The sequence below is a fragment of the Brienomyrus brachyistius genome, chromosome 3 (assembly GCF_023856365.1).
Source record: "Brienomyrus brachyistius isolate T26 chromosome 3, BBRACH_0.4, whole genome shotgun sequence".
NCBI lineage: Eukaryota > Metazoa > Chordata > Actinopteri > Osteoglossiformes > Mormyridae > Brienomyrus > Brienomyrus brachyistius.
In genome coordinates this window covers 16,659,284-16,674,290 of record NC_064535.1, presented here as the reverse complement: position 1 = coordinate 16,674,290, position 15,007 = coordinate 16,659,284, and the positions used below count along the sequence as shown (strand labels likewise).

The 15,007-nt window shown below is 44.8% G+C and overlaps 1 protein-coding gene across 11 annotated transcripts in view; it reads right to left on the bottom strand.

Moving 5' to 3' along the window:
* The window catches only part of LOC125739176 (sorbin and SH3 domain-containing protein 1), a 78,584-nt gene that overhangs the window by 5,997 nt on the left and 57,580 nt on the right, over window positions 1–15,007 (bottom strand). For 8 of the 11 annotated variants that reach the window (XR_007397084.1, XM_049009023.1, XM_049009022.1 and 5 more), the window contains 9 exons: window positions 14,905–14,954; window positions 12,759–12,934; window positions 6,252–6,340; window positions 4,742–4,909; window positions 3,555–3,601; window positions 1,730–1,844; window positions 1,417–1,542; window positions 1,043–1,237; window positions 210–836 (listed from right to left, as the gene is read on the bottom strand). Coding sequence is in view for 10 of the 11 variants with exons in the window: in XM_049009023.1 (XP_048864980.1) it covers window positions 210–836; window positions 1,043–1,237; window positions 1,417–1,542; window positions 1,730–1,844; window positions 3,555–3,601; window positions 4,742–4,909; window positions 6,252–6,340; window positions 12,759–12,934; window positions 14,905–14,954 (1,593 nt within the window). In the remaining variant the exon portion in view is untranslated. The remainder of the gene's footprint in view (window positions 1–209; window positions 837–1,042; window positions 1,238–1,416; window positions 1,543–1,729; window positions 1,845–3,554; window positions 3,602–4,741; window positions 4,910–6,251; window positions 6,341–12,758; window positions 12,935–14,904; window positions 14,955–15,007) is intronic. The other 3 variants (XM_049009027.1, XM_049009026.1, XM_049009018.1) reach the window with 2 other exon arrangements.

Sequence of the window (15,007 nt, the reverse complement as noted above, 5' to 3'; positions counted from 1 at the left end):
AGCAGGTAAAAGAACCCAGACGATAAGCCATTAAAACCTGGTACAAGTTAAGCTCATGTTTTAGTGAAATGTTTTCCTGGGTCATCCCAAACAGCACTGCACACCATGCAGGTGGTCCTTCGCCACGCATACAGGAAGAATTCAGTTAAAGCTGTGCATGCTGCTATTTCACTCAGGCCATACTGCACTGTACACCATGCAGACGGTACCTCTGGACTATTCTGCCAGTCACCCAAAACGTTCCCTTTGTCTAGCCATGCCCCCTCCCCCTGCTGAAGACCCGCCTCTTGGTTCCCCCTACTCAGTTGGCTCTCCAGCCCCATCTCTCCTCGGTAAAGCCCCACCCCTTCTTCTTGAAGCTCCGCTTCCAGGGTCCTTAGGGGGTTGCTCCCGCTCAGCCAGCTCTCCAGACCCGCACCCCCACAGGGGCTAAGGCTGCGTGAGAGGCGGGGAGAAGGTGGGCAGAGCAAGAAGTCCTCCCCCTGGGGTGGAGTGAAGGTGAGGAAGGGCGTGGCGGAGCCGGGGCGGGGTGGGGGTGGCGGAGGGGGAAGTGGTGAAGCAGATGGGGAGGCGGAAGTTGAGGCACAGTAGGGACTGTAGCCCCCGACAGGTGGAATGGGGCTGGTGGACAGGGAGGGGGGCAAGTACTCGCCCCAGTGGTACGACACACTGGGAAGGGGGGGCAGGGGGGGAGTGGCAGCTGCAGGAGGGCTGCGGCCCACTCCCATCGTCAAGGCGATCCACTCAGAGGAGACAGCGTGCACCTCAGGAGAGACTGACCGGCGGTCGGAGCGTGGGAGGGGGAGAGGGGCAGTGGCCAAATGATTACGAGGGGGCTTCGAAACAGCAGAATTGACAGACAGACGAAGAAACAAGATACATGGGAGAAAAGAAGAGGGATGTCAACATGAGTGGAAATGTACAGGATGCCTGTGACGATTTGCTATGAACAGAGACACTCATTATAAACCCATCTGTGTGATGAGGCGGACTTCAGTATAGGCCGATTGGTTGAAGCGGCCACACCCCATCCCTGCCTTACCTGTGGAGAGGCGTTGCTGCTGCGACTAGGTGACTGACTCAAGGGGGGGTCTGCGTAATCCACACCGTTTTTAACCCGGGGGCGCTTGTGCACCTCCACATAGGTTACAGGGAAGATTCCCTGCCGATTGGTGCCGGAGACCTTGCCCTCATACCAGTTCTCGTCCACTCTGCGGATGAGGGTGATTCGCTCCCCCTGTAGAAGGAACATCGAAATGGGTGACAGAGACACCTGTCGGTTCTGTGAGCACAGCAGGCCTTACAGAACCAGCCCACCACTGGCCTGTGGTCCATTTTTCATATTTCATCCTTCAAAAGTAAATGTGAGCCCCACTTCTTCAGGTACTGGGTATGATTTTTCAGTTGACCACTGACCTTTTTGAAGGACATCTCAACAGCTGTGTCCCCAGTGAAAGTGAACCTGGCCATGGCTTCTCCATACTCCAGTACCTGGACCGGAGCCTGCTTTTTGGGTTGAGCCTTCTCTGTTGGAGGGAGGAGCTAAAAAAGAACCAGCATGTGCAAAACACATTGAATATGGTAGCTAAATCAGGTCACCAGCTGCGTAAGTCTGCTGTAAACAAAGTCAGTAATCTTGCATGCCAAGGAGAAGTGGTACCGTTTAACTTGGCTGCTCAGTTGACCCCATTCACGAATGATGAGCAACACGATCATAAAAACATCTTACCTCCACATAACTGCGGGGGAAAATGCCCACGCGGCCATGATGCTCGCCTTCAACCCAGTTTTGATCGATCTGACGACAGATGTACACGATGTCTCCCTTGTGGAAGGGGAGCTCTCTGGGAGACAAGAGCAGAAGGGCCACTGCACCATCACAACAACGTCACTAAGTACTGTGATCTAACAAGGTCCAAACTAGGGCTGCAGCTATCGATTATTTTAGTAATCGAGTATTCCATCGATTATTCCATCGATTAATTGAGTAATCGGATAAGAAATACTTTTGTCTTATTAAAGAGCAATCATAACTATTTTTAAAATGACTAACTTATGGGTTTCCATTTTAGGAACATTTTTAATGATTGAACTCCATACAACAACTGACAAAAGAACTAAACCCTTTTAGTGCATTTATGTACATATTTGTTTTGCTTTCTTAAATGCAAAAATAAAGAAAATGATGTCAAATAAAATTACTGAAAAAAAGGTATACATATACCTTAAACTAAGGCATAAATTAAAATGGCCTTTACTCTCTGTGTTCTTGTACATTTATAGGAGGCATAAAAAAAATTCTGATAGGATTGTATCTCCTGCCCGTATATTATTTATATTATTATAATTATGTAATATTATTCATATTAATCTAAATCTGCAAAATAATATTACTAAAGCCTTGAAATAGATCTAGTTGAGTACATCCCATGCCCCCCCTTAGACTCACCCCTGCATGCTGCAGGTATCATTGCGACAAAGTGTGACGGCTGCTGTCAGCCTGCTGCAAGTCCCCAAATTTAATATTGTGTCAAACTAAGCTAACAGTTTATCTGCATACAAACAGCTTCTATTTTAACTTGTATAGCTTTACTGTAGCTTTGTTGCTATGGAAGACAAACGGCGGTGGATGGGAGCAGCTGAAAACATCGCTTTTCTTCACCTTTCAGCTTGTTGAACAGCTGGTTTGGTTAAGGACTCTCACCAGCTCTTTAACAGTAAAGGTTTAGTAACGATTACAAGCACTGCTGCTGTTTTCCGTCACTCCACCGGAGTTCACCATCTCTGTAACGGAACCGTCTCTTTACTTTTAGTGTACAGACATCCAGCTCCATGTTAATTAACTACAACAGCATCATTTTCACTGCTGTTGTGTTATCAGTGTTTTTATTGAGGAAAAATAGGGGCTGCTTGGGCTGAGTCTTGTCATACTTTTTTATTCACACAAATGCCCATAAATACGTTTCTATCACAGGTCTATGTTTAGCCGCAGAGGTGAGTGACACACTCGCGCTTACCATGTACTGGTTCCGCTCTGTGGACTGGACGCATATACTGGGTGTTTTCTGTTGAGATGTTGAATCACTGACGTTGTGCTACTGTGGTAAGCTAATTTGGTTTTACAATGGACACACTATACAGTATTTTCGCTTTTCTTTTGTTTGAAATGGTCCCAAACTTGAGACATTTTTCATCTTTTTTTCTGACTTTCCTCGCTATTTTCCCTGTCTTCCTCCATCACGCCATCAAATCAACCCTGCTACACGTAATGCAGCGTAAGCACACTGCGACAGTTATAATCCTCCGAGTGAAACACGGTGATCACTAAGCAGTACATAGTCGTGCGGATTACACGAAGTATCGAAGCAAAGAATTTGCATCGAGGATTTTTTGTAATCGAGTTATTCGAGTTACTCGATGAATCGTTGCAGCCCTAGTCCAATTGCATCCTCACATAATAAAAACTAATCTTCACTTGAATCATGTTTATTTTGCATAATAGTGTCTACCAAATATTGCATGACCTTTCTCCAAGCTGTAATATAAAAACTCACTTCAGTGTTTCTGCTCTGAAGTCAAACTTTGCAAGAGCCGGAGTTCTCTGCAGGAAAAATAAAAATGTCAGAGCAGGATACAGCTCCACACATCATTTCTCATATAGATGGCATATAAACAGACAACCATTCAACTGCCGTTGTTAAAAATATCATCCTTACCTATAATTCATAGCATTCACCCACAGTACCTGTCCAATGCCATACTTTAGTAATTTCAGGAACCATGATACTGAATGTTCTATACCAAAGTCGTTGCAGCAGACCACACACACATACACATAACTAACTAAACACACACATCCAATACACCAGGGTGTTTTTCTTAGGTGCAATATTTCTTGAGTGCAATTCCACAGTGTTGTACATATATTTATATATTTCCGCATATATAGTTTTTATCCTATTGTTGTAAATTTTTGCTGCTCTATTCTTGCACTGTCCACTTTCTGCCGTGACTATGCAAATTTCCCACTTGTGGGACTAATAAAGGATTATCTTATCTGTCATTGTGGTATATCTTAATTTTTAGAGACAAAAGCTAAGAAAATGAGAACATATTTTTTTATTTCTATTAGACAATGCCAAAAAGTGTTTACACTGGCATTTTTATTCACTAGGACTGTGTTTATGCCATCAGCAACACTGCAGACAAGCTCCTTGAACCCGTGCACATTTTGATGTCAGACACATCAAATTACTGTAGTGACATGCACCAGATAACAGCATGTATGTAAATGCACTGACATTGTATTTTCCACCTGCAGGCAGCTCTGGACACACGCCAGCCAGCTGCTGGACTGGATGCGGTCACCAGGAAAACCAGCCCGCTCGACAGACAATGACATCTTATCTTAACAGGACTGGCTTCCGTTTTGATATCTGTGCCACATTTCCAGGTCTGTAATGACTACATCGCAAGCAGAAATCTCAAGAAGGCACAGAGTCCTTCTCCTTAAAAGAAAAATGTCATATTGTCAAACAATGAGATGCCAGAGGGAAAGGCAGCCAGGGCAGAGGTGGGCACGGTCATGTGGGGAGGCCTGTGGTCCCTGGGTAGGCGGGGGGCCAGAGGCGGGCCAAAGACGAAATTCCTGAGAAGTATTTCGTTAACAGCACACTGTTTGTAACACTCAAGCAAACAAAACGGACAATATTTTGAACGCGGTAGCTGACATGGTACGGACCATGGTCCCAGACTTCCTCTTCTCCGTGTCGGTGATGTTAAGCAAGTCCCCAAAGCGCTCATTTGTGATGAATTGATGGTGTGAGAGTACCAGCCCCGTATGACGGCGGGACGCTGCATCTGCCTCTTCCTGCTCTCGCTTCAGACGCCGCTGCTCCTCCAGAATTTTCTAGCAGGGAGAAAGACCTTGAAAACTCCTCACAAGGGGATTCGTCACTGTTTAAACCTGGGAAACCATCAATTCATTTTCCATTCATTATCCTATGCTGGGTCTAGGGGGTTTGGAGCCTTTCCCAGGAGCTACAGCCCAAGGCAGGGAATTACCCATGATGGGGCACCAACGCATCATAAGGCTCTCTCTCTCTCTCTCACTCACTCACACACAGGTTTGTAATTAGACTCTCCATTCATTTTTATGGGGAAAACTCTAATCATAACATGACGGCCTTAACCCCTACCCAGCCCTAACCATAACCATAAGGAGACAGAGGTAAGGCGCATGCATTGATGACAGCTTGTTGCTGCACCCACCACGTGACAAACCACCTCAGGGATGAGAACCTGAGTACAGCCGTGTAGCAGGTGATACATCAGCACTACACTAGTCTGGATGCAACAGTGTGAGTTTTTTTCCCAGTGGCTGAAGTGGCAATCCTGCCACCAACCTCCAAGTTTTTCCCTGTGAGTTGGAGGAACTGCTTGCAGGGCTGGATGTAGATTAAAATCATACCCAGGATGAAGTTAGTTGCAGGTTAAGGGCCTTGCTCAAGGGCTCAACAGAGTAGGATCACTCCTGGCATTCACAGGATTCAAACCAGCAACCTTCCAATTGCTGGCACAGATCCCGAGCCTCAGAGATTCCACTCCACCCACAACCATAACCATAACCAACCAATCAAAATATGAGACTTATGGCATTTTTCCATTTTTGATTGCATTCACAGATTTTTGTAGAGAACTCAAAAATGGTCCCCACAACATGTTTTTATTTGTTTTTACTTTTGGTCCCCACAATGTAATATAAACCTAATCCCACACCCACACACCTAAGGAGAATTTGACAACTTCAGTTCACCTCAGCATGTTCTTGGACTGTGTAGAGAAACCTTAGGATTCAGAGGAAATCCCATGACAACATGGGGAGAACACGCGAACTCCACACACGTGGAACTCACAGAACACACACAGACTCAAACCCTGTTCCCAGAGGTATAAAGCAACAGTGCTAACTAATGTGCCACCATGATGCCCCTGCAGCAAACTAGGGACTGGGACCTTGCAAACATCTCACACTGGGTCACACACTTATCTAACGTTCATAAGGTTTCCCAAATATCTTGCACCAGAGACCAGATCAGAAATGAGTTAATTTTCATTATCTATTCAAAGATCATTTTTAAACAAAGAACTCATACCATTGCTATCTGAAATTGTTTGAAAGGCATCCTTCTGCTGCCTCTTTTCTATCAGATCAATTTGGTGAAAAGTTTAAGAGTGAAACAAAATATTACTTCTTTGTCACTGTAGCGTCTTCGAACAAGATCCTCAGAGGTGTCCAGGGCCTCCCCAGGGGCGAAATGTCGTGGAGAATCAGAATCTACTTGAGAAACAGTCAGAATTGAGATTCAGTCAATCATGACAAATGTGCATTCAGGTCTTCCAGAGTACAGGGTTATTTCATGTTCAGACAGAAATGCAGACACCAGCAAATCTGCTAAAGATTTGTAGTGCCTAATAGATGCAAAAGGTTGGGGACACAGGAATGTCATTACATAGAGGCTGTGAATGTAGAGAAGGAGACTGATATGTTTATAGGGAGGTGGAGTCAAGAAATGGAACGATGGAGAAAAGTAGTATCATGGTGGGGTTATTAGCAATGCATATGAGGGTGGGATTATGAGAATGCATATAAGGGCAGGGTAATGAGAAGCTGGAGAGCAGGTGAAGCTAAGCACTACATAGCTTTAGCTATATAAAGAAATATGAGCATGTAGACACACATGACACACATGAGTACAGAGAAACACACAAACCTATGCATGTTCAGGCAAAAGTTCTTTGTATGTAAAGGGAACACACAGATCTCTACACACCATGAGATATGTATGATTTAGCTTTATAGCTACAGTATATATTTATATACATATATTCAAAGACACAGAAAAAGAACTATTGAGAATGGATGACATACGTCACGCACACAAAAAACAAGAAACATTACATGTGTGAATTATCCACATTTCAGAATGTCATAGGGTGTTGACCATATCGCTGGACAGGCTCCATCGAGCATGCTACAGTCATTCTGTCCTGTTTTCTCATTTTCACTACATTTAATGGCTTTCAGATGTGCAATCCAGCAGCCAATGATGTAACAGGACTTGCTCATCCAAGGCATGAATGCATATGGGGTGGTAAAGGCACTGCCACCTCTGTTTGAAGGAGGCAAAAGGTCTTCAAATTGCCACCTAGTGCTCAGCATATCCTAGTGACCTGCCTAAGTACATTTTCAAAGAGTGATACTAATTCAAAAAGATTCATGACTAAATACAAAGAACAGCAGAAAATGCTCTGAATACAAAATTATATGTTTTATAATAGCTACTTACGGTTAGTGTAAATAATTTCTTTAGGATAAGGATAGTGTAAGATAGTGTAATAATTATAGATGGACCTGCATAATACTTTAGTGTTACAACAAAAATGACACATTTGAATAATAATGTGAATAGTATTTCCACAACTGGTTGATTTACATAACTTTCCATTTTCAATTTGCATTTGTAATGCAGCATAGAAACAGCAACAATCAGTGAAAAAAATGGCAGAGGGAAGGAAGAAGGAGAGCAAACCAATAATTGAAAGAGTTAGAGAGTAAGAGTCCGAGAAGCATAGTCAGAGTGCCGGTCATGTGCAAGAACAATCTGACACAACAGAATGAAGGAGCGTTTGACATGGAAACATCCAAAAACTTCAGTGATGTTACTTAGTACTTTGAAATATGTGGGTAATAGTAATGCTTAATAATTTAGCACTTTCCATTAAAAACCATTTTTGCTTTTATACTGACTTTCAGAATATTCTATAGAATAACCAAAATTTCAGATATCAAAGCCTGTCATGCATGAACTGCTGCATCTCTCCATAAAGGCCAGTTAATGTAGCAACAGATAGAAGGGGAAACAGATATGACACAAAGGCCAGAATAAACCACTTCCAATAGGACTGGATGATGCCTTTAACAGAATTTTTGATCTCAAAACATCAATGTCTATATGTTAAGGAGTGTTAAATTGCTATTGCTACAAAAAACAAAATAATTCTATTGATTTCAAATAAGATTTTCTACATAAAGACAATATTGGCAATATACTAGCTGAGTGACTGAGAGCACCATGTCACTGTCACAGAGCCATCAGGTTCATGTAAATGAGGCTGGACATGGTGACAGGAGTGGGAAGCCCATATGCTGGTCTTCACCATGCCTGGCTGCACCTCTTCATTTATCATTGAGCTGCAACCGCAGAGGACCAGGTCCGGACAAATCAAGGTAACGAACAGACTAACTCAGCTGATCTGTCAGCTGTGCTTCTATTAAACTATGTCCAGCGATGGTGACAAGTGACCCATCACACAGACTGAAATGAGGACCCCGGAGTCGCTCGGGGTGGAGGGACGGGGAGAGGATACGTGGAGGCATGAATGGTCAGAGAGATGACGAGAGAGCGTGGCACAATGATGAAAATAGCCACCTCTGGGCGGCGCTGCCCTCAGCTTCAGTGAGTTTCTGTTGGAATCCAAGTTCTCCTGACTCAACTCAACATGGCTGCCATTAACAAGGCTGTCGCAGTTGCCCCCTGGTGTTGGGGAGGTGCCCTCAACATTACTCAGCCTCTCCAATACCTCCAGGGAGGACATTCGCAGTGGAATGACGGGCCTGACGCCAGGCATGGGAACTTCTAGGAGGTCCAGGTTTAGGGAGCCAGTTGTGGCCTTGGTGCCCAAGGAGACAGTGGTCTTTTTGGCTTGGGATCCAGTTGGCACCCTCCGGAGGCGGAAAGGGGCTGGGCTCATAAAGTGCAGGTTGCTGGGAAAGGCAGCCCTCAGCTCCTGGGTGCCTGGTGGGTCCGGTCCTGTGGCCACCCGCTGCTTCTCATGCCACCTGATGGTGGTGAAGCGGGTATAGGAGGCGGGACAGGTCCCCTTGCACTTACTGGACTTTGTTGTGGGAGGGAACCGTGGCAAGCCATTGGGCATGGCCTCTGAGCTGGTGCCTGCATCACTCTTATGTGCACAGCAGAGGTCCACTTTGGTCTTTTCTCCAGAACTGTGGTCCACATCAGTCTTGGGTCCAGAGCAGCAGTCCACTTCAGCCTTTTCTCTGGTACTGTGGTTGACTTCAGCCTTTAGACTGGAGCAGTGGTCCATGGTGGTCTCTTGTTCAAAGAAGTGATGCTCCTCAACTTTGTGTCCAGAGCAGTGGTTCATTTTGATCTGTTGTCCAGAAATGTGGTTCACTTCAGTCTGTTGCCCAGAACAGTGGACCACTTTGGTATGGTCTCCAGAGAAGTTCTTGAAGGACATGTCAGCCTCTCCAGCGTCTGTCATCTTTGAGGATGCTGTCAGCTCTGGCTGAAGCAGCCAGTCCTTCTTGTGGTGGTCAATGGAAAGCAGAGACTCTGCAGAGGTTGCAGGTGCAATTTGGCAGGGGGTGTGGCCAGAGTCAACTGCCAGGGTGGGCAGGGAGCAGGAGCGCTGGATGATCTGCTCAAATTCAGTCACCCTCGAGGATACAGCCTGTCGCAGGACACGCCTTGGCTTCTCCCCTTCAGATTGGCGGTCCCCCCGGGCACCACCCTCCCCCTCAAAGAGTGAGGCCAGACTGCGCACACTACCCATGGGGCTGCAACCCTCAGACCCAGGGCGGTGGATAATATGCATGTCCCGGTACAACGACGCAAACTCAGCCGTGCCCTTCTGAATGGGTGGACGATCGGCAGGGCTCCTGGGACTGCTTGCCCGTCGCTCCATGTTGGTGTCCTGCAGGTCCTCGCAGCTGTGGGCCTTGGGGTGCGCAGTGGGCAGGGCCCTCTTCTCCACCTGCTCATTGGGTGGGGGCAACAGCTTGGGCTTGAACTTGGAGGGCAGGATTTGTGGGATGCAAGCTTTGGCGGCAGACAGGGGCCTGTTACTCTTACAGTGTGAAGCTACGGTGCTATTGGGACGAGTGGAGTGGCTAGTTACAGAGGAGGAGGAGGAAGGTGAAATTATGTAGCCATTCCCACCTTTATAATCCACTGGCAGGCATGCAGGACAACAGAATAAACAGAATGTTAGCGGGGAGAACCGGGGTGGGGGGAGTGGTCAGACACACAGCGAAACGCACCCCCTGCACAAGATGGCAGAGAGTATTCTATATGGACACAATTCAGAGACACTCCAGTGAGGTCTGCTAGAGTGACAGAGCTGCATATTTACTTCTGGAAGACTGAAAATACAGACAGTACAATCCCAGAATAAAACAGTGTTCTCCTCAGACCAAATGCAATAAGCCAATGTACTCCACACAAAAACATAAAATGAAATACTGAAATAAAAGTTGCCAGAATAACAAAAAATGAAAATCACAAAGGCACATAAATGGATTACATGTCTAAGAGCTGTCAGTTCAAGGCCTGTACCAGTCTCATCAAAGACACCTTACAAATGCACAGGCATTCATTGATACTGAAGTTGTTTTCCAGTTGCTAAAGGAACATCAGGTGATATGAATGTAGAGCAACTAAAAACACTCACTTGATACACTGTGATTTAACTGCATTTTTGAGACCCCAAAATCTACCTGTAGACGACTAAATTTCAGAATTCCATGTATTTTTTTCAAGAAAATGACACATTTTGTGTGCCTGTGCTTCTCTAATCCATATCACGAGGGGGGTTACAGTGGGAACCAACCTCCAAATGACAATACGTACAGCAACAAGGCTAAACAAGCTAGCAGTTTGTTGCTACCAGTGTGTGTTACTCATCATTTTGACCATGTTAGACTTGGCACATAAATTTTATCCCAGAAGGAGGCAGCAGAGAGCTGTTAAAAAAGCTGAGCACTTCCAAAACTTACTGAATTACTTCAAATAAGGATGTGTAAGCAATTCATCAGTTAAGCTTTCAAGGACAAAAAGCTGGCCGTAGTTCTAATATTCTACACAAAAAATCAAGTATGTTTACAGGAAAGAATATAACAGCTACTTATCTGAAAGAATAGAGATCACAAACAGCTTTGACAAGTATTACCATTAAAGAACAGAATGCAGCAAAAGTTGATGCAAAAGATAACTAAAAGGAAACTAATTATAAGTAAAAAATAACCATATGCGCAGTGCCTTCAAACGTTAGATCCTGTATTAGCCTGAGCATGTGACACAGTAATGGCCAAGACTAAAGCACACAGCTCCTTATGGGTATATGTGCAAGGATTCCACCCTCCGACCTCTGACCCACTCAAACGGGTGACTTCCTCGTGTCAGCTCAGTCCTAGACGCACTTCTTGTTTACCTCCCCTCACTTCATTTCCTTTCTGTGCCTGTCTCCCTGCTGAATGACCTTTGCCCTAAGCTAGTATAAATACATCTTGAGGTGTCTTCCCCTCAAAGTTGGGCCATCTCACCAGGAAACCATTATTTTTTTTTTTTTTACTTTTTTTTGTGTCATTTTTCCTACCCCACAACAGGAACTGTGACCTTTAAATTAAATATGCATGGGAGACACAAAAAGCTTGTAGGTTAAACTTCACACATAATTTCACACGAAACAGCACCACCACACCAAAACAATGGAGGATGAACAAGTCGTTTTCTTAGATAAATGTCAGTTACTAGGGGGATTGATCGTGTATTCCAAAAATATGGGATGTATTTATATTTATTATTTATATTTTATTTATAAAGCCCATGACATGTTTATAATTAATTATTTAAACTGGCCAGCAAATCAATCTTTAGTTTTCCACATAATAAAAAAATATGTAACGTTATTCCACTAATTTAACCAAGTTTCACTGCCCGCACCAGCCATATTAGAAAAAAATATGTGGGTTATGGACTGAATATTCTGATGCGGAAATATGGAGATACAACCAAAATTGATTCATAAATTTAATGTAATTGTAATTGTAAAAATAACTCCATCTGTTAATTTTTTGCTCCACTCTTTTCCATTATTTTTTTCACTGCACTTCCACACAAAGTCCAAGCTAGCGTTGGTGTTTGTGGTGAACCAATCAGCAAAGTTCACCATTTTAAGCCCCACCCAGTAGTTCCTGTTTGTTTTAGAAGTACCCCAATGTAGGAACTAAAACTCGTCCAGGAACTATGTCTTAGGAACTATAGTCAGGCAGAATTCCCACAAAGGTAACTTGACAGAAGTTCCTGGTTCCTGAAAAAGGTTCAGGTTCCTGAAAAACATTCCTGCAGTGGGAAAGTACCTTTTGAGTTGTGAGCTCAATACTTCACACTTAACAATGGACATCAAAGAACTGAAAAGCCAGGATATTTTGGTTTGATACATGTTGCTCCCAAAACACTCGACTCCTTATCATCCACCACTGATCCCTCTGATACATGCTGTTAGCAAAACACTCAACTCCTCATCTTCCACCACTGATCTCTCTGATCCAAGGTGCTACCAAAACGCAACTTCTCATCCTCCATCTACTGACCTCTATGTCCAAATGTTGAAATAGGATCAATCAAACTGTAAATGTCTTAATATGAATATTACACTCAGCATTGTTTAGCAGTTCATCTGTTTTTAGCAGATCTGCTTCTTCACTGGAAACAGGACACAAAAGATTTTTTAACTTAACTTATGCACTGATTTGGCAGGTGAGAAAATATTTAAACTGCGTAATTGGGAACACAGACAAATGATTCAGATGTAAGCAAGAACAGAAGAAAGAGAAGTGATGACAGCAGGATGATGTGCAGAGCACCACCTTGGGGGCTGGTGGTGGCTCTTACCTTTAGATGAGGAGGAGCTGGGGCTACGCTTGTTCAGGGCATGTAGGCCCTGCAGGGGAATATCCCCACCCTCCAGGACACTCTTGTAAACGTGGCGGTCTCCGGGCTCAGCAGCGGCCGTGGTGCCTTTGCCCGACTCATTTTGGGAGGGTCTGGTGGGAGGTTGGTATGGTGAACTGGTGGGAGGAGATGGCAGCTGTCAGGAGTCAGGCAAAAATGACACAGACTACGCTTTCTGACAGGTGCTGATCACCGGCACCACAAGGCAAGCAGCCAATCAGGGGCAGAGTAACATCTGTCTGCCCCACAGCAGGTGTGACATGTGACAGGATGGCTTGGCTTGAGTGAGGTGCTTCACCTGTCCCACTCCTGCTGTGAGGTCATGGGTGATGGCATCAGGCAGGACAGGATCAGGGCAGTGTGCCCTGTAAGTGGGTGCAGCGTTGCCAGGGACACGTCACAAAGAAAAGTGGACTTCTGGGCCGCAAACACATGATAACAGTAACAATGCTAATAATGCCAGCAATGTTAAGGGACTTTTAGTGCCGTGGACTGAGGCGTCATACTGCTAACAGGAAATAACACCTATCACCGAGGGCCTCAGATGAGGAGAGTCCATCTCACAGGGGTTCACACAGGGAATTTGATACAAGGAGTATGACAGAGCATGCTATGATAACCCTAAGCGTCACATTAGCAGGGTAAAAATAACATGGGACATTCCTACACGCCATTCAGCACATCATGGCCCTGTCACCTCAGTGTCCAGTTAGCACAAAAACTGAGAGTGAACACTGTGCGTCTCCACATGCCCCAGCTTAGCGCCAGTTAACTCAACACCCGCCCCTGCCCACCTCAATAGCCATTAAAAAGCAGGAAACCTTGGCAGGCCGCCGGTCCCTCCCTCCAGCTAATAAAACACATTAAAGAGCCAGGAGAACAGAAACTGCAGTCAGAACTGTATAACGGAAAAACAAAGTTTACCATGTCAGTATTCAGGGATATCACTAGAATCTCAGTATAACTAGCCACTATTCTGACAGAGGACTGTGAAATTGGACACATTAAACCTTTACGTGTACTAAACCTGAATTTATTCAGTATTTTTCATATCTCTATCCATAACACAAGAATAATATTTACAACTCACTACAAAAGAGTGAAACAGCACAGAAATCCAAGTTAAGAAACTAAATAAAGACAGAATGAAGTGTTGGAAAGTGGCAGAGCTAATTTTTCACTTTATAATGAGTTTTTATAGTCTCACTAAAGGAGTGAAGGTGGGTAAAACAGAACCGTAGCTTTAAGAAAAATGACAGGATATTATAACAAAAAGGAGGCCATGAAGAGGCCAAAGCCCACATACTCAAGATACTTAGATCCACCACCAGCGTAATTCTGACACAGACACATGTTGGCGTATCTATCTAAATGGGGACCTTCCATTCATTTCTATGGGAAAAACCCTAAATCCCAGTCACAACAATCTTCACTCCTACCCAGCCCTAACCTTAATCCTAAGTAACCAAACAAAATACAAGACTTTTAGCATTTCTGCTCTCACTGATTTTTATAAAACTGAGGTTATCCAAATGTCCCCAAAAGTAAGTTAGTTTTAGGTTTTACCACATTTAGGGGAGATTTTGGTCCCTAAATGTGATCTATGCAAACCCCACCTCACGCACACATACTCTCCTCCCTACACACATACACACACAATGCACTCCCCCAAGCATTCCTCACATTCTTTTTAGAAACATAAACAAAGCGTTTGCTGAGGGCCGTTACTCAGCCCCCTGGCACCCAGCACCCTCTTCTTCCCCAGCCATGCGACACATTACAGGCCCCATCCAGAACGTGTTTGGCATGACGTGGAGGTGCGACCAGCCACCAGATTGCCGACATTATCCTGGGGCGTTTGTCTGAAAAGCTAAGGCACGCAGAGCGGAGCGGGCGGCACCGTTAGGCTAACGGGACTGGAGGCAGGAAGCTGGGGTCCCCATCGGGGGGAATCTCATCAGGGTCTTTCGCTATAAACTGAAACCCAGCATCAGTACAAGGGGAGACTCTGACACGGAGAATGAGACAGGGCATGAAAACAGGAAGAAAGACAACCGAGACAGAAAGAAAAGAACAGCAGACTTACTATTGATGGAGGTCGGAGGGTGTTTCCAGGGGGCTGAAGGAGGGGGCACTCTGCAACAAGCCAAACAAAGAAGTCATTGATAAATCCGCAGGGGTACTGTCTC